Source organism: Aythya ferina (genome assembly GCF_964211825.1).
Source record: "Aythya ferina genome assembly, chromosome: 4".
NCBI classification, from domain to species: Eukaryota; Metazoa; Chordata; class Aves; order Anseriformes; family Anatidae; genus Aythya; species Aythya ferina.
In genome coordinates this window covers 43253604-43281307 of record NC_140300.1, presented here as the reverse complement: position 1 = coordinate 43281307, position 27704 = coordinate 43253604, and the positions used below count along the sequence as shown (strand labels likewise).

Genomic DNA, 27704 nt, shown 5'->3' with positions numbered 1-27704 from the left:
TACATTTGGCATTGTTAAACTGATCCATGCTGCCCTTGGCTGTAAAACTGTTGTGATAAAATATGTATGCTGTGTTAGATCTCTTCTCTGCATCCTGCTGTGTAGGGTTGTTTTGTTTGGTTGATTCTTCTTCACATTGGAAATATGACAGCAGCATGAAAGTAATAACCCCTAATCAGGCTACGGAAACCAGTGACTTCTAAAAGCAGTAATGAGTAGCCAGCAATGTGGCATCTCATCTCATCTTTCTTGTGTTTTCATTTTGTATTAAAAGTAGATTGCTGGCTACAAGAAAGAAATCCAGGTCAACAGTAGCCCGCTGAAAGCTTAAAGAACTGTGACTAGCAGAGCAATATTTGTTAGAATCTAGTTTGGACTCATGCAAATGTATAAAAGCAGCATTTTCACTTGCTCCAAGCATTAAAAGCCTCAATCCTGCTGTGGCCCACAGGTGTCCTTAGATTTAGGGTGTCATTCCAATAGGCTTTTGTCACTAGACTAATGGTTGTCCAGGGAGTCAGTTGTAAAGTTCCCAGTCTTCATTTATAGTATCTGTTCTTGTTTGGATTTTCAGAAGAGAGAATGATGGATTACCAAAATGGTCTGCATTACCGTAACTAAGATTTTCATCTGGAGCTAAGAATCGAATTGAGCTTTTTTTAAAAAAAAAAAAAAAAAAAAAAAAAAAAAAAAAAGGAAAGCCAAATTGCTGTATATATCTATTACAATCTCACAATCAACATTTAGCTTTTATTTATTAAGCACTACCTACCAGTAACTTTTCACAAATTTACATTAGCGTTACCAAATAGAAATTTATGGGATGTTTCTGTGCAAAAAATAGCAAAAAGGGAAATATTTAACTCAGAGCATACATGAAAAGCATTTTCAAAGCAGGGGGTTACTTTAGTCTAGGGTTTCCCACTATACGCATTATAAGATATACAGGTATCCTGATTAATTAATTCGTGTAATAAAAGTAAATAATAAATCAAACATGTTTAGTGTCATAAAAGCTGGATATCTGGCCTTGAATTGAGGGCAGAGAGAATTTGCTCACCAGTCAGATCTTGATGCAAATCTTATTCACTGTGGTCAAGTTTCTAAGAAAGGAATGACAGTGTGAATGTAAGAGATTCATGAGGAAAAGGTGTAACCATCCATGCATACTTTGTTGAGAAAAGAATAGCTTCCATGGAGAGAATGACTTAATTTGAGGTTTAGCAATATGACTTGAGCATATTTTCAGAAGTCAGTATTTTATTATTTTCAGGTGTGTACAAACACCACCGTAGCTCCTGTATGAGATAATGTAACAGCATTTTAAGTTAGGAAATACTTTGGTGTAGCATGGATGAAAGAGAACATAAGACATCTTAAAACCAATCAAGCAAAACATTGTGCATTAGAAGGCAATCATAGCTTAAGCTGGCACAAATTGGAGGAAATTTGAGTTCTGACAGCTAATATCAACGTTCCTTTGCAGTGGAGTATTTGAGAATTGCTCCATGTTGGATACTCCTATTAAGAACGAAAATACCTCATTTGTGTTTTAACCTATTCCACTTTTAAACTGATTAAAAGGATGTATGGGAATTAATTAAATTTTATTCCAGAATGTTAAGTTTCCACCTGTGGTGCTGCGGCTGAATAGATGAATACATGCTTTGCATTCAAGCTGTACCTTCACCTTTCAGCTATATTCAAGCCCTTTGTCTAGATAAGCACTGTATAAAATATGCTATAGATAATGTCTTAGGTAGGCATTTAATAATAGTCATGGATCAAATGGTGTCTCAGTGTGTCTACTGGCTTTTTTTAAACCCACTAATTCTGTGTAAGTAGAATTTTAAGGGGCAGCTCATATCTAAAAAAAAATAAAAAAAGGCTCTCCCACCTTCTGCAAATCCTACATGACAATTTATTTTCAACTGAAAAGAAGACACGTGTATGTATGTGTATGCAGTCATGTGTGCAGATATCAACACACTGCTGTGATACTCTGGGATCCTCTATTTCTGCACAATAAGAGCTCCCTAGCAGAATTACCTTTTTTTAGATATTGAAACAAAAACACAATGACCTTCTCCAGGGTAGTAGGACTATGCAACACAGTAGTCATATGGTAGGAAAATTTTTGCCAGTCTTATGAAGAAATGCGAACGTGCAAAATTACAAATGCCCCGAGATATTTTGGTGGTGTGTCAGAATTGAAATGTTTCCTTTTTCAGACAAAATACCGCAGTTGCAGTGAAAGAGCGAAAAATGAATTTTCAACGAGGTAGTTTTCCAGGTTATTGACGTTTTCTCTCGAAAGCAGACACCTTCAGAAGAATTCTGTTTAATGAAAGGCTTGATTTTTTCACGCAGTGTGCAGCATGCTAGAAGGAGAAAGGAGTTTTTACCCGAGTCCTATTCATTGCCTAAACAAATCAAAATGCAGAGCTGAAATTCAGTGTTGAATAGCAGCACAGTCTTGGTAGAAGTACCTGCCTTTCCTTCCAGCTATGCTCATCCCGTGTGCATAGATCTGCCTGGGACTTGAGCAAACAGAACTTTCTGTAACACAGATCTGGCGAGGCTTTCCTTTGTCTCCCTGGCAGATGAGCTAATGCCATCACCTAGCAATTATCAAGTAGTGTTGAGTTATGTAATGAAAGTATAAATAGCACAAGGAATAAAACTAGTAAACCTAACAGACTAGCAAGCAGACAAGAAATACTATTTGGAACGTTTTGATTAGCATCTGCATGGTGTCATTTGAAAAGATGTTTAGTTTGGATGCTACAGTAAAGCTGCAGGCCAGGAGACTCGTGGTCCTTGATCTGGAGTGACATTCCTGCTGTGCCCCTGGATAAATCGTTTGGCCACTGCGTAGCTCTTTAAAGGAAGATGTGAAAAAAGGCAAAGGGTGCCTCCTTGGAATTTCTTAAGCGAGCTGGTTATCGTATGTTTGAATTCAGACTACCTGTGAACTTTGTTTCCCAATGACTGACCAACAAATAGCCCGTGATCTGCAATTTGAACGATCAGATTGTTTCACCACTAGTGTAAAATTTTCCAGGGTTGTTTTTGTAGTTGCTTGACAGGCTTCAGGGAGATAACGTGTGAAGAAATGCAAGAGGTCATGTTTACCTGGAGAAGAGAGACGGTATCGAAGGGAAGATTCTCTCCAGCCCTTGAGAGGTGTGGGAGGGATCCAAAGCTCTCATCTCCTCTGGTATCTGGCACGTTTCTCTGAGCGTGCCGATTATGTTAGGGTGGCATTTCCAGTTCCTCAGGGAAGAAGGGAGGGAGGAGACTCGCTGCATCATGAAATTTGAGTTGTGTTTTGAAGAGCACTGTATTTTAGGGCTGCCAGTGGAAAATACTAACTAAAGATACTTTCAGAGAGTCACAGTTGAAAAAAAAAAAAAAAAAAAAATGCTCCATGTTTTAAGCATGTGGTAGATGGTTAAAGCTGGGTTTGCAAGATGCATTGGTCTGCAAAACTTCAGAATACTTTCTAAACCTCCAGGGCTGCTTTCCTGGCACCTATAGTAAAATAGAAGGATATTTTACACTTGCAGAATATAAAAAGGCTTCAGAACAACTTTGGAAGTAAGCTGTTCAATTACAGAAATATAAGCGGCTCAAGGGCCACTGTAGTGGTAAGCAGGAACGTGATCAGGCAAGGGCATGCCATTTTGCTGTGCTCCTTCATAAAATGGTCTTACCGGTTTTATTTCAGGTATACCTTAGCCATAAGAGCTTGAGACAAACAAACAAACAGAAGGAAAATTTATAGTTATCTGGGCATTGCCAGAGTGGTTTGTTTGTTTATTTTCAGTTTTAGTCATCTGCTACCAATAAATTCCACTGCCCTTGTGGTAACTTCTCACATTAACATTGATGTATTATGGGTGTTTTAAAACAGACAATAAAAATACTTCATCTACTAATTAAAGCAACTCATGTATTCAATCAGGCACTGAAAGAAAGAGTTGTGGTTTTCTAATTGTTAGGTGCCTTGAGCATTATACCTGTTATAAATTCTTAATTGAACTTTGCATTGTGGCCAGTGTGATTTGAAATATTCATAACTGTTTTGTTTGTTGTTTTCTTTTTACTTTTTTTTTGCTCCAGCTCTTCATTGAGAAGTGTATCAACTGGTTCTTCAAGACCTTCCAAAGTGTGCTTGGTGTGTGGAGATGAAGCATCTGGGTGTCATTATGGGGTAGTTACATGTGGCAGCTGTAAAGTTTTCTTCAAGAGAGCAGTAGAAGGTAAGAAGGCAAAAAAAAAAATCAGCAAAAAAAAAGTCAAGGCAAAATGTCATCAGTTTATTTTATATAGAAATATATGTGTGTGTGTGTGTGTATATATATATATATATATATACACACACACACTTGTTTTTCCTATGTGTTTTCTGCTGTTGATAAAGTTCTGTGTTAATCTGAGAAAAAATGTTGAATGGACTCCAATTACATGTGATACAATTTATGTAGAATATGCCAGGATGTTTTCCCTTTTTGCGCCTTTTTTTTTTAAAGAATGCATTGTTTTACTTTATGCTACTGCTGTATTAGGCTTCCGCTCCTCCAGTTCTCCTAGTGGCTTTTTGTAATTTCCATTAGACATGAACACAATTGATGTAAACATACTTCTGCGTCTCCTGTACTGGAAGATGAATAGGATTGTCTCATCATTTTGACATCCTTATATGACAGTACAACTCAGGTCAGTTGTCTACATTTGGGTAGCTCCAGGTCTTTGGATGCAGTAGTGCATCATCTGTTTTGTCTTTCAGCAAAAGAGAAGTAAGCAGCTTTACAGTACTGTGGTAGATTGATGAGGGTGCACAAATTGATCATTGTGCATTGCTTAGACATGGCAATGGTCGTTTTCTTCATTAAGGACTAGGACTTTTCATGCGGTCTATATTTTGAGAGCTTTGTCATCACAGAATTATTTAGCTGACCTCTCCCTGTTTTATGTTATTTATGGTGTAGCTTGTCTTTCCTGGGCACTTCAATAGAAAGAAGTTAGTTAGTGTTACTGAGTGCTGCAGGATTTCTGGTAGGTGTTGCCTCTCGGTGGTTTGGGTTGTTAGGATATGTAAGACCTTTAAAGACTTTGTAAACAATTTCTTCAAGTGATAGAAATCAAATTTTTAGTATCTGATTAAGACTTCATGGCATGCAAAGGACATAAATACTGCATAGGTTTTTTTGAAATCATTACTGATAGTAGATGTTCTTATAACCAGTGATGAAACAAGCTGTTTTTAATTACTGATCTATTTTGATGAAGAAAAACCTAGAAGGAAGAAAATAAACTCTCAGTATGGTGTCCAGCTTGTGCTGAAAGGAGTGAGGCAGTGTATCATGTGATTAATTACTTCTGTTGTCACTGAATCTGCTGCTGGTTGCTGTGAGGATATAGCTCACTGTTAAGTTGACCTTGAGAGCTTGTGCGTCATTGAAGTCAAGACCTCATGTAATACCTCTCTATCAATCTGTTTCTCCATCTATCATCAAAAGGTGTCAATTTGATTGAAATAAACTTCCCAAAGTTATAAGGACATGGAAAAGACCTCCCCCCCCAGCCCCCACTTCTGAAAGCATTTTCTCTTACTGTTGTGCAGTAGCTGACCTTGATGTCTTCATTCTCTAACTTCTTGTTTGAAGTTTCAGTTCCTTAATGTAGCACTTGAACTGGAAAACTTGATGTAGTTTCACTAAATGATTTCCTCTGTGTGCTTCCATGCCACATCATGGATGGACATTTGCATATCCAGGTCTAAGTTTGTGAAATTTGAATCATGAAGGCATTTTTTATTGTGGTGGTAGTGGTGTTTTTGTTTTTTTTTTGGCATACACCTACTGTATGAAATGGTAGAACCTTTTCTTATCTTCCTTCCTCCTTTCCTGCCTTCCAAGAAAGCTGCCTTCCCGGTCTAAAATCATTGTAATTTCAAGGCATTGTGTATCTACAATTAACATACCTCTCATTTTTTATGTCCTTTCTGACATATTTTGATAGATATTCCTTATCCTATTTTAGACATTTATGAAAATTATGGGGGGTTGCCATTAGGAGTTAACAAAGCAGCGAGACTGTATTTCCAAGCCTAAGAAGCCAAGGTTGTTAGGAAAGGATTACTCTGTAATCAGACATAAAACCACATTTTTAAAATGTAGTTATAAGTAATTATTGAAAATTTACCAGGTAAACAAACAACAACAATAACAAAAAAGCTTTTTTTAAAAAAAAGAACAACCTTGTCTTTATTGAAGACTGGAGATGGGAGATTTAAATTCCCATAAAATATATTTTTATAATATATTTTTAGAATTATTATATTTCCATACGGGTTCTTACATATGGTATCTGAATACTGTCTGGACTTCTGCTTCTAAGCACATGACTGTGAGCTCTTGATGCTACCAGTAATGTTGTTATTGCAAACACTACAAATTTGTCTCATACTTTCTATGTTTATGTAAAAGTTCATAGAAGTATGTTGTAGTGTATTAGTCAGAAGAGGTCATAACAAAAACAGAATATACATTTTAGCTGTGAACATCCTGAAACTATCAACATGAATAAAAATCTGTGCAGGTGGGTTTGTAACAAAACAAATGTTTGTTAAAGTCATCCTAAATTCTTCAGTTAGGTGCACAGCCAATAAAACCACTCATCTTGCGGTTTCCTATTTTAATTGGAATGCTCGTAACAATTACTGTGGTGTACCAAAAGTTCATGAGGATGTTTTTAAAAGTATGGTAATTCAGTGCATGGTATAAATCAAAGTAGAAGTACTACCTTAAGTGTAGATCTTGGACATACTTGTCTGAGCTCTGAGTTACAGCTATGTTCTTTCCTTAAGTGCCTGCATCCTTGCCTTTATTACAAAGAAACAGTAATACTTCCTCTGTGAATATAGAAATAGACACAATTTTCTGGGATATTTATAAATACTTTGGCTTATTTATTTGAGTAAAAATGAATTGTTCCCTCCCTAAAAGATTATAGTAAAAGAATAGAAGAGATTCCTCAACTTTAGTTCACTGTTTCCCTGTAATTCTGTGGACTGACTTTTTAAAAAAAATTATGAATATTTTCCAGGTATTTTACACATTTTATATCCACATATGCATGTACACACAGGCATGCATTTTTACTATTTGGTTCACTAAACATTTCTCAGTAGAAAGCAGCATGAGTATTCTTCCAGAAATGACCTCTACCTCCAATTCTTATTAAAAATGGTATCTAAGGCTGGTGCATTTTTCACAGAATCACAGAATAGCTGAGTTTGGAAGAGAGACCTCTAGAGGTCATCTGGTCCAACCCCTCTGCTAGAGCAGGTTGCCCAGGACCATGTCCAGGTAGCTTTTGAAGATCTCTGAGGAAGGAGTCTAGGCAACCTCTGCCAGTACTTTGTCACCCACACAGGAAAAAATTATTGGTGTTCAGAAGCTGAACCTCCTCTGTTTCAGTTTTTGCCCTCTTTGAACAGAATAACTCTTTCCTTGAAGGGGGAGAGGCTTTTTGTTTGTTAGATTGTAATGAATAAACAAATTTTTTATTTAGTTTAGATTAAAAAGGTGCACACCTGGTTACACACTGGTAGTCCTTCAAAAGATGTAGTACAATGGAAATCATGGGAGACCAGCTGGCGTTCAGATGAAAGCACTAGCAGGGAGACAAAACATGTCAAAAAATATGGAAGCAGAGGGGAAGAAGATTTGGAGAAAGGGAATGTGGCACACTATCCAGCTCTTTTGGTCTCAGCTGGAATTGCTGAAGTGTTGTGAGCCCTCCTTGAACAGCTTTTGATTGCCAATTGCTTTGTGCTGCTAGGAAATACTATAAAACAGAGGCATTATAATAGGATTAAAAAAAAAAATGCCTTGAAACTTAAAACAAGAAAGCCCATAGCAACAATGAGGCTGAAGCTCACATTTCCAGTTATAAGTCTAGTAGTCATGTTCCCCATCGATCTTATTTTGGGGTACTTACAGGAAAAGTGCAATGAATTAAAGAGAAGGAGAGCTATAGACCAAAAAAATACTAAAATAACTTCTTTGCTGAAAGTTCCAAAATAATTTCAGGTGCAATTCATTATGGGGGTATAAATTATCAAAGAGCAAAACTTTGGTATCAAGTAGCATGAACTTCTTGCTGGCTTACTTGATGAACAAGAGTCTGGACTGCTATGAAGAAATGTGATTGTGTTACTAAAATAAATTTGATCTGCCTTGCAAACACTAAAACACCTTGACCATAATAAAAATGTTGATAAATTGTTGCAGTAAAGGTTGAGACATGTACTTATGATACATTTTCACATGGGATAACTATACTTTATGATTTTCTAAATTGAAGATATGGCCAATCATAGAGTTATTTAAACTTGGATTTATGTTCATTAATGGAGTCATATGCTGATTATGTACTGTACTGTGGGGGAACCTAAAGCACCTGGCCAGTCTTCTCTGCTAATTTTCCACTGAACCAGCTTTCTCTAAGGAGAGTAAAAGGCATGAAGTCAGAAATCACAGCTGTTCTTGCGTATGCTTTGCATTTTCAGTCTTCATTTGTTCAAGTTCCAGACAAGTATGAGGTAATCTGTCCTAAATCAAAATTATATCGCTTCTTAAGTTGCTAAAGTTAATCTTTCATTCTTCCTTTGGCTCGAATGTAAGAAAAAAGGAAGGCATTTTTCATCTCCAAATGGTGGTAAAGCCAACAGCAAAAATGACTGTCATTCCGTTATTTTGCATATTTGCTGAGAGACATTTGGCTACTTAAAATGGAAGAATTAACAAATTACATCCTATTAGTTATAGAGAAGCTTTTCTTTACTTTTTTGAATAGAAAGATGTGATCTTCAGTCATTTTCAGATTTTGTTTTCTAGAGAGTTTGCCTTAGACACAGTTCTGCTATTTTAGGTCAGAAATGTGTAGATCTCTTGCCGTGTCTGAGGTAGAAACATCGTCACAGCAACAGAAGTTTCTAGGCTTCCATTTATTTTTCACCTGATCATTTATTATTTGCCTATTTAAAGCAGGGGGAAATTTGGCTGCAGGAGATTTTTCAAATTCTAATCTGTTAACACCTTACTTAAAAGCCTACTGACTACAGCGACTGGGCTGTGCACCTCAGTGAGCAGCATAGCGACTAAGAAACCCTCCTAAGAAACCCCAGAGGGGATGAAATGTCGTGTGCAGCAATCTAAAAAGACTCTGCACAACTGTGGGAGCTGAGATTGCCTCAAAGCTGAGGTTAGGGAAAAGAAGCGGCTTTCTTCTTCTCCCTTTGTGCTCAGCTGTTTGTAAACACAGGACCAAAACAGCTGGGGCCGCGGGATCGAGGGTGCAGCCCACCGGTCATCTGGGGTAGCTCTGAGTCTGCTGTACCACGCACCAAGGCTGGTCTTACTGCCACAACCGAAGTGATCCAACAGCCTTCCACAGACTCATCCTAGCACGAAGGATTGCAGGCTGTCACCAGCCTGAAAATTCAGTGGTAGATTCCATTTTTTGGCAAGCAAGGCACTGTGCAACCATTTAGCAGTGGGCCAGATGTGTAATATCCCAGGGATAGTCTTTTTTTTGGAAATACTCTATAGTCTCAGTTTCCAGAAGGCCACACAAGAGGAAAAGTGATAGGTTATACGTAATATGTTTTTTCAGAAACAGGTAATCTTCCCTTGGCTCTCCCATGCACTGTACATGAAAGAACTTCCCAGAGCTCTGCACCTCCAGCTAGAAAATACAGAGGAACTAAAGCCTCTGTGTGTGTCTCCGAATTTTTTTCATTTGAATTGAGGTGGAAAAAAAATCAAGGTATGAGAATTTAAATGCTAGAATATGTAGCTCTTGAATAATTTGCTTAATTAGTTAGTTTTATAAAGTATTACTGCTATACAGGAAAGGCTACCTTATTGATAATATGAAGAAGCAGTATTTTATTGCTGCAGAAGCTGAATTTGATACATCATAGAAAGGCATTTTCCCCGCCATTTTGCAGTGCATCCACAAATTTTGTACGTCTGTGTCCCTAGAATTAATTATACATACAGTTCTTCACTCTCCACTCTTCTGTTCATTCACTGTAATGGAGTCAGTGTTTTTCCGTCACAGGCTGCAATTTTCCTTTTATCCACTTTCATAAGGTCAGTGACCTCTCTAAATTCAACATCACTCAGTATAGATGTCCATATGTTTTCATAGAGATTTCTAAGTGGGATTTGAAGTTGACTCTGTTCCTGACCTGTTGCAAGAATCTGTTTTACAACCTATCAAACAGAACTATTAGGTGCAGAGCAAGCAGATGGGTGATCTGCTGAGGGCAAGTGAGCTGGTCAAATTCATGTAGCAGCTGCTACTCTACTTGATATGCCATGGTTAATAGGTGTAAAATAAAATTTAAATAATTAAGTCATCATAGGTTCGAAGCTGCCACCAGTCTTCCGTGCTCTTATAGACATGAAAAAGACTCTTCCTATTTTTCACTCTGGCAGGCGGTGTTGCTCAGTGAAATGCAGTCTGATTTCCTGCTCCCGCAGTTGACTTTAGTAACTAAGAGCTCAGAGTTTAGGAGGTTGGTAGGAGGAAAGAGCTAGAAATATTTGCATTGGGACCCCAAAAAGGGGAAAAAAGCAAGCAGCGAAAAGCATGACACATACACAAAAATAAAGAAGGATTAATTAAGGATGGAACTGAGTATTTGAAAGCTGGGGAGGAGTGGAATGGGAGGAAGAGATTTCCTTGTGGCTCTCAGGGTAAGTGCCCTATGACAAACTGTGATTGAAGCTGAGGAATAAATACTGGAGATGTGTTGAATGGGGAGTGTAATGCCAATACAGCAAACACATTCTGGTAGCATTTCAGAAAGAGAGAGGTTTGGGGACCATCTCGGTGTTACAGCATCCTAGTTTTAAAACAAAGAATAAGGTTAGCAGCTGCAGTGCCACAAAGAACCACAAGATGGTTAATGGCTGGAAAAATGCTTTGAAAAAAATGTTTTACAACAGACAGCTAAAACTCTGCACACACTCTTTTCCAAAAACTCTTTTCCCTGTAGAGAGGGAGAGACAAGGACAAGGATGAAAATTTAGATATTGGCTGCTGTCTAACGCTGAAAAACGCACACACAGTGCTAGGAAGTCTGACTGCAACTTTTGATTTACAAATCCAAGCATCATGCTGTCTTTCAAGCACTTACTTTCTGTGCCTTTCTTTATAAGAGAGGGGTAATTTTGGCATTCTTATGATATAACAAAGATCTGAGTTGCAGTAATTTGTATTTATTCATTTGACACATCACAGAGTACCATCATTGTAGATCAGAGTCTTTGTAAGTGGGATGGCCCTGTGAAGGCATGATGACTTAAGGTAACCAGAAATATTTTGGCTAACAGAAGACCAAATGTCATAGCCATTAGCTTAGTGCCTTCTCGAATACTTCAGCTTCCTTTTCTTTAACAATAAAATGATATTTTTTTTTCCTGTAGGTCATATAAGGAAGGTACATAGAGTACTGGTTGGAAATTTTGTCTTTTAGACAGTAGTCCCAAGATGGCTGAGCCATTTGTGTAGTGTATTTATACAAAATCCACATTTTGTAATATTCACTGTCATGGTATAAATGATGGAGTATTGTGTATGCCTCTGGTCACCAGTGTGTTAGTTTGATTCAGAGTCAGATAAACACATTAGGAGAGCTTCTGAAATGATCTGAGGAATAAAAATTTATGTCAGGTGACTAAATGCTTTTAGCTTTTTTTAGCTTACCCAAAAAGAGTCTGTGTTGGGACATGATTGCTGTCTATAAATATTTCACAGTGGAGGAATAGACAACTGAGAGGGAGAAGAATTTATTTTGAACTAAGAACTGTACTGAAATAACAGCAAATGGGTAAAACTGACATTAACTAGTTTGGTATTTTCGAGTGCTGCAAACTGTCAAAAAGGGGGACATTTAGGGACATTCTCCTAAAGAGAGGTGGTAGGATTTAAGTGCCTGCTTTGAAATGGAGTGTAAGAGATGTACCTGTTGTATAATGTGACCTTTGGTAGTAAGGATAAGCCAAAGAGGTCTCTTCTAGTTGCCATCATGTCCTGGTAAGGCTGGAGAGTTGATCTGACTGCAGAAATGAAAGAAATGGGAGTAGCAAAGGAAAGGGTGAACCAACTAATATATTTTAGGATAATTCCACTCGTAATGATGAATACTCAGATCCTAACAGGGGTATAGGACTCCAGTTTTTAAAAGCTGATGTAAAGTGCTCAGATCTTGTGTAAGGCAGAGCCGCTTTCTTGTTGTAGTAGCAGATGAATGTCTGTCTCCTGAGATAACTTTTTCATTTTGAGTTCGCAAACAAGCTCACAAGAGTGAAGTCCTTTTGAGATAGTTCTGTGCCATCCAGCTAAGCCTCTGCAGGTACCTGTAGACAATGTCAAGTGGCCTCATGCTTGGTTTTATTTGCTGATAATTCCCTCAAGTGAGAGCCTGGCTATTGAGAAATCTTCTGTGATTAGCGTGACACTGTTCTTTGACACTGTCCTGCTGGTTCTTGCAACTCCAAGTACAATATGACTGTAAACGGGTAAGAGAAAGCGTGAACAACCATTGAAATTGGGATTTGCAATAGGCCATAAATACATGTACAAGATTCTTGATATCAAACAGCATAAAGCATATCAAATACCATAAAACAGATGTTTTAGCTCCTTACAGCTATGGTTCTGAAGAGATACCACTTTTAAAATGGTGTTATCTACCTGCATTGGCAGTCTATCGAAGCAATGTTATAATTCACACTTTTATAGCAAATAGCGCTTCTCTTCTGCAACCCTTGAGGTTCAGAAATTTTTTAGAGCCTGAACAAGGTCTTCCAGGTGAAGTAGTTAAGAGCCAAAAGGGGATCCTGCAAGCTACCTTCAACAAAACAATGTTAGAAATAAGAAATTTGGCAATGTTGTGGCTGAAAGAAATTCTAAACAAGTAAAACCTCAAGATAAATATAAAAATGCATAAAGCCAGAAACAAAGCATCTTTTTGTATCTCCTAATCTCATTTTAAATAAGAGGGTGGGAAAACAATTTCCAGACCAAAAAAAAAAAAAAAAAAAAAAAAAAAGTGAAATAAAATGTACATACAGATCTGTCTGGTATAGACAGAGGGAACAAGGCATCTGCTAGCATCTTGGATATAAATAGAGTGGGAAAAGGTAATGGCAAATCTCCCATTGCCTTAAAAGAAGCCAGCATTTCAGCCTTTTTTTTTTTTTTTTTTTTTATAGCACAGTTTTAGGCTGTTGAAGGTTGGGACTGCCTCTGCTGGGTTTGAAGTGTAGACCTAGTCTGAGGCAGTTTTGTCAGTTTTCTAGAAATGACAATGACACATGGTCAGCTTTGAAGTCCACAGCTGTTTGTTATTTAAAGGGAGACAATTCTGTTACCCGTTCTAATATGTTTTTAATGCAGTTTTTTGGTCCTGTCTTTCATGGCTGAGTTTGCCAAACTCTGGTCCCTGAGAAAAGGAAGGTGGGTCAGTCAGGCCATTCCCACACATTTCAAGGGTGATGATGATGCGGGGCTTTGGCATGCACCTTGTCCCCACTAGAAGAGCAATCATAAACAAGCAGGCTTACAGTCAGCCTCCTCAAATGTCAGGTGAAAGGGTGCCAGGAGCTGCTGGCACTGTGACAGGGAGCTCCAAACTGACTGCAGAGTTGCTGCAGAGGTTTGGACAACCATTGAAGCAGCCGGTACGTGAACTAGTGTGTACATTGCATGCAGCCGTGCTTGTGTCTGCAAAGTAGGTGCAGCCGAAGCATAAAGTCTGTGTTGCAAAGAAAATAAGTAGAATTTATAGGAAGTAATTCTGGACCAGCAGCCTGTATGTATTCTCTTGCAGTTGTGGTGCATGCATTAATAAATGCCGCGTGTGTGCTGGTTTCCTACAGGTGTAACTGATGGGGCTGTTTGGTGCACACAGGGCAGAGAAGGAGTTCACCTGTGTTTGCTGCTCTTTGGTTGCTGAGCTGAGGGCAGACCTTTCCTCTGCCTGTTTCACATTTGGGAGTACGAGGGCACCAGGAAGCTGTTCTCTCTTTTACCACCTTTCTCTGCAGCTCTGTGTGGGTTTCTATATGAGGTCTAATGGTGAGCTTCTCAGTTCTTGAGCTGCTTTCTCTTTTCCAATTTGCTTCTTAAAAATACATTGGGGGTGTGAAGGGGTGAGGTTGCAAAGTTGCAACTAAATGTGAGAGTAATGAATACTAGTGGCTTGCATGGTCTTTATTCATCTGCATCACATGTAATGCTTTCTAATTCAGTCTTAATGACATGATCACACAGAACTCTTTCCATGAGACCTCTGCCTTGCTTATTGAACAGATTGGATAACATTCAATTAGTGAACAGCTTTTCAATAGTTTGTATTCTTCTCATTGCTCAATGTATGGTCCTGTGCCTTCACTGCTGATTGCTATTCATCCCTTGCTCAGAAGACTTAATTGCTTATTTCTTACAGAGCTTTTCTATGGTGCTCATCCCTATAATATCCCAGCGCTTCACAAATATTGTTTAATTTGTCCTTGCAGTACCAGATAAGATGAGTGGTTATTACCCATGTTTTACAGTCAAGGAGTTAAGATACAGATTAAGTCCCAATGTATCCTCTGATTTGGGGTTCCTGATTTATGATACCTAGGACCACAGAGGGCAGAAGTACATGACATTTTATAGCACTTTATATGTCCAAAGTGCAATTCACATTGATTTTAGTTGCAGCTATGATTGCTTAAACTACTGCAAATCAGACTCAGGATCTCAAGTTGGATATTCAGGAAATGAATTCAGAGATGATATAATTAATGATTTTCTTGCTTATTATTACAAAATAAATCCACAGCAAAGAAGGAGATACAGTCCTGTTCTCTAGGGCACCATTCAACTGCCTCAGGCATTGTCTTTTTCTTATCACTCTCTCTCTGTCTCTTCTTTAAGCCTCTGTAATACTTTATGTACTTTTTTTTTTTTTTTTTTTTTTTTTTCAGTGGCAAACAAACATGGATTTGAAGGAGAGGAGGCCTCTTGCCTTAGTAGTCCTGATTCAATTCATCCTCTGTCATCATTCACATTGTCCACAGGGTATGCTAGAGGTCTGGCAAGTGAGGGAGACTTGATGGTATAAAACATAAACATTATTACATAAAACATAATGTAGTCAGAGACTTCTGTTAATCCATTGTGGTGATCAAAATTCAGGTTTTGTGGTGTTCAGAAGTCTGGGACTTCTTACATGTTCAGCAATTGCAACCCAAGTGAGGTTCTTACATGGTGGTCTTGTACAAGAAGTATTAGTGATGGTGGTTCCTCCTGAGGAAAGCTACTTGCAGCTAGGTAGTAGCAAGTTCCCTCAAGGTCTTAGGACTGTGCTAAGCTGTTTGAAAGAAGTGGATTTGGGAAGATGTAATCCAGTTTCTCTAGTACATACTGATACTTGCATTAGAGGGAATTTATGGTAGGGTTCCTCAGACTAGTCCTTCCTTATCTATTTTATTCACACAGTTTCACACATCCCAACATGTTTAATATTTTGGTTTAATCTTTGCCCTGTATAAGTTGCTTGCACAGGTTACTGAAACACATTAGTAAGACGTGGTTAACTTAGGGTCTTTTCTGAATACGTTGCAGATGTTTCACAGTACATTTTTTCTTTTTAGAAGCTATACCGAGTGTTCTGTTGTTTTGTTTCAAGCTTCCTTGTGTAACACTTTATTTACTGTCATGTGTATCATTTCTTTGATATGGAAGGTGCACCTTAATCACTTTGTGCCTGTAGGACCATAAGAGACTGTGCATAGGTTTGTGAGAAGAGCATCATTTTGCATGGATTAATTTTGTCCAGATTAGAGAGCATTATCATGTAATCGTAGAATCACTGAGGTTGGATGGGACCTCTGGAGATTGTCTAGTCCAACAGTCCTGCTCAAAGCAGGTTGATCAGCTTCATGCCCAGCTGGGTTTTTAGCATCTCTAGGGATAGATACTCCACAGCCATTCTGGGCAACCTGTCCCAGTGTTTGATCAACCTCATCATAAAAGCGGAGATGTAGAAGACAGAAGTAATGGTTACATCCTTCCAGTCCTTGGGAGCATCACTTGATTGCCATGACCTTTCAAAGATAATCAGATAACCTATTAATGATACCAGACAGTTCTCTTGATGCTTGTGGGTGCAGCCCATGGTGCTCTGACTGTTTAGATGTTCCCTAGGCTGGTCCTGTACCTCCCAGGGCAAGTCTGCCTTGCTCCAGAGTTGCCCTCTTGATTTTCAAAGCAAATGGATCTGCTTTGGAATTAGAGTTGATTCTCATCTAGAAAATGTCTCTAATTCTGAAGAATGTTTGCTCTATGAAATTGTTTTGCTTTGTCTTGATAGGCTTTGTAGTCTTTTAGTAGAAAAGGAAACAGCTCAGTCTAAAGAAAGTGAGTGCAGAACAGCCAAGAGTTACCCCAATTAACTGTAAGAGAAGCTCAAGCTTCTGCATGAATCTATTGAACTGACTCATGCAGCTAGTTAATATGTGGTTGCAAAAGGGAGGAGAAAAACTAAAGGGCTCTGTCAAATTTAAATGATATTCTGCCTCTCCCAAGAGTTACTCCTGTGTCTCCTAACAGATTATTTTTTTTCTGATTTAAAAAAAAATATATATATAAAATCCATCTACAGATTTTCTTCAGTGGTACATCAGATGACCAGTAATAAGAACAGAAATCTATAATAAAATTATTGTTTTAGGCAGTAGGCTTTTATGTTTATTGAAACTATTCAATGACTCTTGCCTGGTAAAGAATATCTGAAGAAATTTGGTACTAAATAAATGCCTCAGAAAATAAATGTGGGAAGGGTATATTTTAGAAATTTGTTTTACAAGTTTAGAATGTAGGCTGACTTTAAAGTCACAGGGGGAGAAAAAGTACCAAAATGGAAATAACCACTGCAATATAAAGGCAGATGTATTGTTTTAAAATACAGCCTGATGCCCGCAAAGCAGAAAACAGTATAACATTGCATTACAAGAAAATTGGGATTCTTTGAAACATTTGGTACTGTTCTTGCAAGATGCTAACAAAAGTCATTATTGTTGATGTTACTGACTATTCTGAGAAACACAATATTGTGGAGTATAATTTAATGTTTCATACCTTTTACTAAAAAAGATGTAATTATTATCTGAACTAATTCATTTGTTTGTAATTCTTTCTAATTCTGAAATCCATATCCACTTATTTGCAGTCATTCTGACTATTACCAGGCATAAGAACTAGACTGCAGTTTTCTCATGTGTATCCAGCTATTCGTTTTACTTCATCTGGAAATTGTTTTATGTTGCATTTAAATAAAGAAAAGAGCTGGACTTGATGTTTTATACTTAAGTTGTGAAGCCCATTCCCTCGTTTCTTTACATGTAACAAATAAATAATGCAACTCATGTATTGGGGTAGAAAGCTGTGCTGGAAGTAGACATATGGCAAACAGTTCTTGCAACGTCAGAACAGCACTGCTTATTACAGAGCAGGGTGATGGATGATATTAAAAAAGATATTGTTACTTTCTTAGGGAGAGACTGTATGATACTGTGTGTGGGAACAGATCAGAAAAATGGAGCTGTAACTTCTTCTAACAGGAATAATTTTAACTGCAGTTTGAAGGTTTACAAACCTTTTGCATGCTTTGCACAAGTGCTCTGCTTGGGCTTTTCTTCACTGGGCTGGGACAACAGTTGTAATTTAAAGCTAATGCCTGTGGGAAAGAATTGCGATAGTCCTGTACTTTCAAAACTCAGGCTTTTATGTAAGTTTTCTATAAACATTTTAGGAACCTAACTATATCATTCCATTTCTGAAAGGGCATTTTTTTGTCTCTGCTATTTAGCTGTAGATGAGTATTATTATATGTATTTTCACAGACTTGTGCTCTAATATTTTTTTTCTAAAAGTAATTACATATTTGGAGCTAAGCATTCAATTATTTATTCATTCATTTTACCACGTGGACTTAGCAAATGGACTTGTGTTAGCCTATACACCATATCATGCATGCAAATTCCACTCTTAACAATGCTGCTTGAAATTATGTAAGTGATAGGTGCTAATTTTCTCTGATACAACAGAATGATAATGATGGACTATTGGGGAAAATTAATAATAAGTACTTCTTATGTTGTGTGCACTAGCATACTAAACTATTTATAAAATTAAAAAAAAAAAGACACTAACCTATTTAACAGTAATGCCTTTTACTTGCAGTCTTTTTAGTAGTAACAATATGACATTATTCCTGCAATGATGGTATCATATTCAAAAATGAAATTTACCTTGAGGTTGTACATTGATTTGTCTGGGGAGAGGACAACTGTTAAGAACTTACAAGTTGCACACTTCTAGAATTCTAGATGTTCAAGTGTTTTATAGAGCCTTGGAACTAGAACTGTTAGTTTATATTCTCATACTTTTGCAGCAGCATCATGCAGGTACTCTGTGCTGAATGTAGGGCAGCATCCAGTCTGTCAGATACAGCAGATATGTGTAGTACATACAATTATGTGAATATTTCGATACAGCAGCATTGCATACAGCTTTATAATATAAATTAGGGTGCTGGAAAATAGTGCAAGCACTTGGATACAGTGGTTACTCTGAAATGCATCTTTCCTTCTTGCACTTCTATTTTGTGAAGGAATCCACTCCCAAGTAGAGAAAGAACACCTACCAATTATTCCATGTTAATTATTCATTCACAAGCAGAATGAGGAAGTATGACAAGGAGGCGATCTTTGACTGTTTATTAATAAAAGATCATTTGTGGAAAGCTTATGAAAAAGTGAAGGACATAAAAGCACAAGCAAAACATATGTACTAGTACATGTTCAAAGAGTTTTGTGATAAGACATGACAGGGTTTTTGAACAGTATTTGGAGATCCTTGCTTCACTTTAGCATCCACTTTTCCACAGGTTAGAAAATGTTGCAGAAATAGAGAACTGATGGACACATCATGTGTTTGACTTTCATATCAGTTCTTCCTATTGCCATTCTCACTCTTACTGTGTTTTCTATTGCCATTCTATTAAGAATTGGTGGAAGTACTTGCTACTGTCACCATTCTTTCTGTTCTTGAAGTCTTCAGTAACAAATTAACCATGCAAGAACAAAAGGCCACCGAGAAAAGAAGTGGAAAACACTATGTGTGCCTCTACAAGCAAAAGTGCCTGCTTGGATTCAGCAGGTAAAGACAGAGCTCAAGTACTGCTTTACAGGTAGGGTAGGGGTATTAAGTCCATATGCAAAAATCAGTATGCATGTGAATTTCTTGGAAGATTCACTTAAGATTGTCTGCCAACTGAAGGAAGTGAGGGATATGCTTAGAATTTAAACTATTTCCACCTAGATGTGGGACAAATTAAGATTTCAGCAGAAACCAGAAACATAGAGGAGATTGGCCTCAATCATCCAGAAAGGGACACAGAGCAGGCCACAAAAATGTTTCTTCTGTCTCCTATGTTTCTCCTGGAGCTGGAGGTGACTTCTTAAAGTGAGACTTGCCTAGACCAGTAAAGGAAGATTAGATTTAAAGTAAGAGGATACTTCAGAAAGACTCATGGTGTTCAGGCCCATCACAGAAGGTGCTGGCATGTGCTCGTGTGTGTTTTGCTTGTGTTTTTCTCCTGTGCTTTTACCATTTGCTCTGCACGTTTCCTCAGCTTTCTGGCTTGAAGGGTCTGGTAGGAGAAGGGTTTACAAATAGCAAACCCATCTGAGAATGTGAGGAATACGTGTGATAAGCCAGGCACTGCCAAAATTCAGCCTAAGGGACGGACATAGGGAGCCATGTGGCTGGATCTGCAAAGGAGTAAAAATAGCAAGCCTGTCTCCAGAGGAGGGCAGTCGAAAAGGATTTGGGGGACAAGGGGTCTAAACAGGGTAACCTGCAGCAGCGCAACAGCTATTTTGTAGCATGTTTTAGTAGACTGCTCATAAACTTGGTGATGACTGAAGTCAATCTGTTGCTTCCCTTTATTTCTTTAAGATGTGAACTTTTCTCTCTTAATATATGCACTGCAGATACTGTGTTTATTCACTGTTTGGTCAGATTTATCATAAGTATCCATTTTCATTAATCAGCCTGTCAGTTTTTTTTCTTTACTTTTTTTTTTTTTTTTTTTTTTTTTTCCCTCTCTCCTTTCATGGTTTGTAAGCATACTCTACCTTTTGTTTGCTAGTAACCCTTGACCCTCAACAAAACCATGGCTTCTCAGTGCTTGATTACCTGGGTTAATTTCATTTTGCACAACTATAACTAATGGCCTTTTACAAGTGCCAGCAGCCTGACGCTGCAGGTGCCTGCTCGTGCCTGACTGTATTTGTGAGCAGAGCATTAATCACCACTCCCTGTTATGCTTTATTGCTTGATGATGAGGGTGAACTGACCACTTCCTTTTAATGAGGAAAAGCAGAGGTCAGCAGCCACAGGCTGAGCAGAGAGAGCCTCTCTTGTCACTTGCCTCAAACCTGCCACTGCCACAAAGCTGCCTCTTCACGGAGTTTGCCCCCTTGTCCGCAGGCAGCAACACATGCCCTCTCTACCACCTAACATGAACGCTTATCTTTAAAGTTCATCTTAATTGTAGATCAATCCATGTCACAGGTTTACCCAGTCAAAACAACCAAACCCACTGAGCCAGTCAGCCAGTTAAAGTCAGCGTAGTCATATGTGCGGGAAGACATTGCCAGCCTTGGCACAGTCTGCTCTAGGAGCGTAAGGTAGCTGCGATGCATGGCTGCCATGCTGGAGCTCCCCAGACAAAACATTTTTGTCATGATTTGGTAACCCCTTCTGACCACTGTAAGCTCCATGCGTGTGGGAAATCATACTAGTGGCCACTGTGATGGCCTGCCTGAACAGGATGGGTAGCACCGGCCAGACTCCCGCTGGCTGTGAGGTGTGCATCCCACTGCCCCCGGCTTCCCATGTGGAGGCTCCGAGGGGCACCTGGGGAGTGGGAACACCTGGGGAGTGGGAGCGTGGAGCACGCTTGGGACCTTGAAGCCTCCTTTCCTCGTCCTGCAAAGCTTTAGTGAGGTAGGCAATGTAAATGAAGTCACTGCTGTCTGTTTTCTGAGGTAAATATTTACTCAAACTCCCGAGGAAGAGCTGTGGGTTATGAGGGAGTGTACCAGGTGCTGTGGAGCTGCTGCCATGGCTTCTGTTCTCTCTCCCTGGAGGGGAGGCCGAAGGAGGAGAGGTGAAACAGGGTACGTGAGGCCTCCCTCTGTCAGTGCAGTACTTGACCGATCACTGTCAGGTGATACAGCCATCTGTTAAAAGCAACCTGGGGTCCAAACAGTATATATGGGGGGTCTTTCTTGCTTCCGTCAGCCTCTGTGGCTGCCACCAGCCATTTTCCTCACACCTGAGGAGAGCAGCAGAGGTGGCAGCAGGCCTGCGTCATGCTCCCCCCCTGAGGCAGCCTCAGCAGAGAAGGTCCCAGGTGCTGTGACAGCTTATGGGCAAAGCTGGAGTGACAGGTCAGGCTCAGGGCATTAATAGAGGCTTTTAATATTTTTGGTCTTTTTATTCTGGCTTCAGTTTCCAATCTATAAAGTAGAGGCGGCTGTGCCATCTTCTAGGGGGATTAAGTCTTAGGTTTCCTGGTTTCAAACTTAATGGTGTAGAGAGAGGTGTTCTCTTGACTTGCTGCCCCCAGGTGGTTTTCCTCTCACCTGCTTCTGCTTATCTGGTTACCAGCCATCTGCATCCTGTCCCTTCTGCTTCTAGCCAGCACTTGCCTCTGTTTTTCCCTGTAATTTTGTCCTCCTTCAGTCATCATCTCCCACACTGTCAGACTCTCACGGCCATTCTCCGTTGTCCCACTGCCTGGCTTTACTTCTGTGGGGAGGCTTTCTCCTTCCAAGTCTACTACCTACTCAAAGTCCTCTCCTCACTCTTCTCAACTCCTGGTGGCTCTTTGCTCTTGCAACCTGTGCCTCGTTCCCCTTCCCTCTGAGCACTTCCTTTGCTGTGCACCAAGATCATGACGGAGGTTTTCTGTGTGGAGTCCCTGTGCCAAGGCATCGCCTGGCACCTGGTAGAGATGGCTGGAGCACAAGCTTTGCTCAGACCTTCTGCCCTGGTCCATGCTCTTTGCAGAAGGAAACTTTGGAGTTTGGCTGCCAGGCTTCACCAAAACCTTTGCAAATCATATCACGTACAAACTGCAACTTTTCAGTGTTTTATACTGTGATCCGTTATAATTTTAAGTGATAATGTATGAGATGGCAAAAGGCACATCTGTGGTATCAGAGCAGTGATGCTTCAAAGGGCCTGTCTCAAAGTGTGAAGGCTCTTGAGCTTCTCAAATATGTCTGCAAAAAATGTAACACGGGGGAAAACCAACATGTTTCTCCCTACCCTTATTCACAAACTTACTTTTCACTAAGCTTAGTACTTCTAGCTGATACTTTCTTAAACTCGCAAAATGAAATTCAGCCTGAGGCAGACATCCAGCATGGAAAATTTCAGCCCTAACTGCTACTGTGTGGTAAAGTTATAGGCAATAGAAAATGAGGTCTTAAAATGAGAAGTGTCAGGCAACCTTAACTACATGTAGTCCTACAAGACCCACTGATGATAATCTGTTTTTTGACAGATTTCATCCAATTTGCAGATTCATTTTGGCATATACTATACAAAGAAAAGAAAAAAAAGTCCCTGGAGTAGGACTCTCAGGCTTATATATACCACCTTACAAGTAGTGAAAGCAGTGTTCAACCATGCAGTCATTTTACCTTCTGCCAAACCTTTAAAACTGTACTGCAGAAAGTCCATAAAAAATAGTAATATAAAATCAAGGCACTGATGCACTGAAGCTGAGAGCTGTTGACTTCATGCCAGTTCTTATCTCATTCTCATAAATCTAAATGTAGGTTCCAGGTAAATGTTGAATTATAAAAAATATTGCAAAAATTGTAACATAAAGCTTGCATAAACAAAAGCCTAGGATAGCATGCCATTCAGATTTGCATATCTAACAATTTTAGTAATAAATACGGACTTTCCTGTAAATACCACAGGATTCCGTCTTGTTCCAGTTCTCCCTCTCCCATAGTTTTTCTTCTGTTTATGAGCTAAAAATCTGTCCAGGGTATTTCTCCTGACTGGAACTCTAAAATTTGTTTATTTGAAATACCAACAAGAAATGAGTTTAAGCTCAAGGTGGGTGAAGGGGGCCAGGATCAGGGAGCGGACATGGTTATCCTTAAGATCACATCTGTGGGAGCCTCACCTGTTGATACAGGGGCTTGGGAATCCCACATGCCCAAGCATGGCTACTGGCCTACTATGTTGTTTTGGGATTAGATAGCAAGCTACATCCAAGCAGGGCTTGTTTGCAGGCTGCCTGCAGCTGAGGCTTGGGGCTTTTTTGTTGAGATTACATGCAAAACCTCTGTGGATGGTAATCACCCGTTCCCTCGATCAGCCTCTGACAGTGTCTACATGACTTTTAAAGTGTCTTTCAGTAGAGCCCCGCTGACAGCTCAACAGTTATATAAAATGCTGCCTTTCTAAAAATCACTTCTCAGTAATGTCAGCGTGTGAGAAGCTAGGAGAATCCAGTTACTTTCCTGCTGGGATATCATTCTTCATTTTCAGAACCGTTCCACCTGGTTTACACAGTCCAGGGAATAAAGGCTCACTTAGGTCCCTTTGCTGTGATAGGACCACTTGGTGCTATACGTTTGTGACAAAGACTGCCAGGACTTACATACATGAATACCACTGTTTATTTTGAGTAGTGCTGTTGTCTCACAGAAAAATGAACTTTGGACACGTGAATAAGTCTTTCTGTTATCAGCAATAAAATGTAAAATCACAAGCAATACAACCTCCTTCTTTTATGGTAGTTAGGCATAATTCATTCTTGGGAGGTTTTCACTGGTATATAACCTCTTCTTTTTTTTTTTCCTCCTTAGTTAATCTTATTCTCTGCACCAGGTCAAAATCTTCATGTGTCCTTTATTCTCAAAACTAGGCACATGCTTAAGCGCCCAAGGCGTAAGTGCTTAAGGCACATGACTGAATCAAAGACTAGAACTAGGCTGTTATCATTTCCCGTCTTTAATTATCAGAGAAGTTACAGACGGGTAAAGGACTACTTTAAATTTTCTTGGTAAATCACTCCCTCCGGCTTCTAATCATTTCCGTTCCACTTCTCTGGACTTCCTCCAGTTTGTTTATATCTTCCAGTAATGAAGTGCCTGAACTGCATACAATATTCCAGGTGTGGCTGCAGAAGAAATGCATAAAGAGAGCACTGTTATGCCAACCTACTCTGTTGTGTAATTCTCCTACAGAAGGAACCAGAGTTGTTACAGGCATTTTGTTCTCTTCTGCATTACTTGTTACATCTAAATTGTCCTGTTATCTAGGTGTCTCTCAATGTTGCTGCTTTCCAAATTTTGCTGTATTGTTCACTCTTTTTTTTGAATTGCTCCCTTGGTACATACAGTAGCATTTTATTACTTGTTTCACATCTTTGCTTCTAATTTCTCTATAGCTTTTTGTATTATTTCTCCATCCGCACTTACACTGGCAACTCCTCCTCCTCTCTTCCTACTTCCAATGAGAAGATCAAAATAAGCAGTAGTCCCTCTGATACTCTGCAGGATGTCTTCCCAATGTGATAAACTGTCAGTATTTGGCAGTGTCTTAATCTCAGCAGGAATTGGCTGTAGAATTTTTTTTTAATGGCAAAACTGGTATAGGGTCTCCTCACCGAGTAAATCTTGCCAAGTAATAACAATTAACTGGATGTTGGATTTCTTGCTTACTGTATAAACAGCATTTTTCAGGTGAGGAATTAGACTTTAGTGGATGGGAAATGTAGTGGATAAAATGAACTGGGCATTGTGCATCAGTGAATAAATAAAATACATTTCTTGCATGAGTGCATCTCCAACAGTATTTCCATATCTGTGTATTTCACCCTCTAAAGTAAGCATTTCTGATCTGTTGGCTGGCTCAACATCTTCAGGGACTATTACCTTAGAAATAACAGGGGTCCCGATGCTCCTAGAAGCAGAAAGAGGATGCTGTGCCCAGAGGGAACTACCAGCACTATTTTTTTCTGCAAAGAAATAGCTTTTTTTTTTTTTTTTTTTTTTTTTTTTACACTTGTGGCCTGATTTCCCCTTTTACTTTGTGTAGACAATTACACATGGTTAAAACCGAGGTAAGGCACTGTCATTCCTATCCTGCACAGCCTTATGCTTGCTTTGCACAGGTATAAATGGCCTTGGACTCCTGGTCTAGTTTCAGCTCTGCATTGCTAAAAAGTCTACCACAGGAGAAAGCGTGGACCTTCAGACAGTCTAAGAAAGCGCGTGGGCCTATGGTGTGTCTCTCTCAGTGGCTGGAGAAGCACCACGGAGGCATCATCTAGTTGTATGCTACGACCTACATGCTCTGCTTTCCAGCTTTTCTGTGCTCTCCTTGAACTCATGCTTTCCATGCTTCTAAACATTTTATTCTCTCGCTGTGCTTGCTGGGTTGTGTGGCTGATGAGGAAAACTCAAGACCAGGGCATAGGTGATGGCTGGAAAAAACAGAGGTCTTCTGTACCAGCTTCTCCAGACTTAGAGGAGCTGTGATGGCAAGGTAGGTCAGGTTCAAGTTATCCTTTTGTATCATCTATTCTGTTTCAGAAAGTAGTTTGCTTCTGCACTTTATTTTTTATTAGAACTGTTTTAACCTTGGTCTTCCGGTAACTAAAAGTCCGTCTGCCTCTTGGAAAACCCCCAAACCCAACAATGACCGATCTTTCCATGTAATTTCTTAATTATTTCTGCATGTGAGTTTTGGCAGTGCTCCAACATTTGAAATCATTATGCTGCTTCGGAGTGCAAATAAGTGGGACTGGATTAATAAATTGTATGAAACATGGTGCCACACTTCATTATAATCCACTTATCAAAGTGGAAAAAACCTTTTAGTACATAAAGTGCATCTGCTTTTAATTTTCATTTTGATCTTTTCTTTGTGTGTTTTCAGACACAAGTGTACCTTTTCAGGGAGGCTTTTAATACTGCTGCCTGTCAGTTTCAAAGTTGCTTCTGAAGATGGCAAAATGGAGCTTGGAAACTCAGGATGCATTAGGAAAAGCAAGGGACTGGACTATCCTCTTATGATAAGAAACTGGGGTTCAGTACATCATGCTGAAATCTGGCATGAGTAGAAAGCAGATCAGATTTTTGATGCTAGTGACCTTTTCAAAACTTCCTTTTTTTTATAAAAAATCAAGTTTTATCACCTTTACTTTCAACTTATGCTCCAGACAAGTGGAATTTTGCCTTTAGTCATTATCATTTTTCAAAGATACAGCAACTGCTTTTGATGCTGCTAGTGAAACCTGCCATTTACTGCATATAAAAGTATGTTGTCAGCCCAGTGAAACTGAGGTAAGCTTGTACAAACAAAGGCTTTGTACTAAATGACCACCATCCTCAATCACCCATTGGCGTTGTTGACCTTGCTTTACTAGCTGGAGATGATGGTTGTTGCCAAAGAGACTGGGCTTTGGTAAAGACTAATCTGTATCTCATTTTAGTAAGAAAAGTACTATATGTTATTAAGGTTAACCCAAAGAATTTTCATGCCGTTCTTACTATTCTTGTAAGCAATGACGTCTCAGTTCACATGAGTTTTTATTAAATAGCGCATTGCAAGAAACAAAAATTAATTCAATCTGCTTAATACTACGGGAATTTTAGTTGTTGAGATTGAATTAGAACTGTAAAAATCTGTATTCATGACTCCTGCGAGGTTAAATGTGAATAGACTGAGGAGTTTTTTGTTTTATTTTTTTAATGTGAATGCAAAGAGTAAGGATATATACCACTGAAGGAGCAGCTACCCTAATTCATGGGTGAATTCTGGATATAAATTAAATCCTAATTGGTCTTTAGTTTTTACTGAGCAAAACAAATTTTGCAACAGCAATTATGTCAATTAGGCAGAATGATCTTTGAAAGTAGAATGGAATAATTCAGTTTATGCCTTGGTGATGCTGTAATTATGCCTTGTGATGACTTTTATCCTGTTGGTCTAGGTCTGTTTTTTCAGTTTTATTTCCAGTGGCCGCTGTCATTCAGGCTGAAATTTGTCATACTTGTTTTTACCTAAATATCCCTTTTCTCATTGTGAAGGAAAGGCATGATCCCTTTTAAGATCCCACTCTGACGTGCAAATTGTCTGCAAAATTTGGTATGCTTTAATAGATGACTTTTTAACACTCAGTAATGACTTTATAGGCATTGAAAATGATACAATATGTGAATCGAGTTATCCATAGTTTTAGTTATTCAAGCCCTGAGATGATTTCCTGAGATGTGCAAAACATCACCAGTGGGTGACACTAGGGCTTTCTGCCTCAGCACAGAAATGCGTTTTCCCTGTAGCTTTCCCCCAGCTCACTGATTCTGGTGCTGTAGTTGGATCCAGCTTGGCTGGCTGAATGGGATCAGAGGAGCATCACCAGCAAGATGAGGGGAGCTGTGCTAAAACTTGGGAGAATTGCTTGAATCAAAGCCTTGCCTGTGTTTTTGCTGGTGAATGAATTCTTGCTCAGCCTCTCA

At 39.1% G+C, this 27704-nt stretch overlaps 1 protein-coding gene across 3 annotated transcripts in view; it reads left to right on the top strand.

Annotated features, from left to right (window-relative positions):
• NR3C2 (nuclear receptor subfamily 3 group C member 2) overlaps positions 1-27704 on the top strand; it is a gene marked incomplete at its 5' end in the record, with an annotated part of 201522 nt that overhangs the window by 106069 nt on the left and 67749 nt on the right. For all 3 annotated transcript variants that reach the window (XM_084517184.1, XM_084517185.1, XM_084517183.1), the window contains one exon: positions 4126-4265. In XM_084517184.1, the coding sequence (XP_084373310.1) occupies positions 4126-4265 (140 nt within the window). The remainder of the gene's footprint in view (positions 1-4125; positions 4266-27704) is intronic.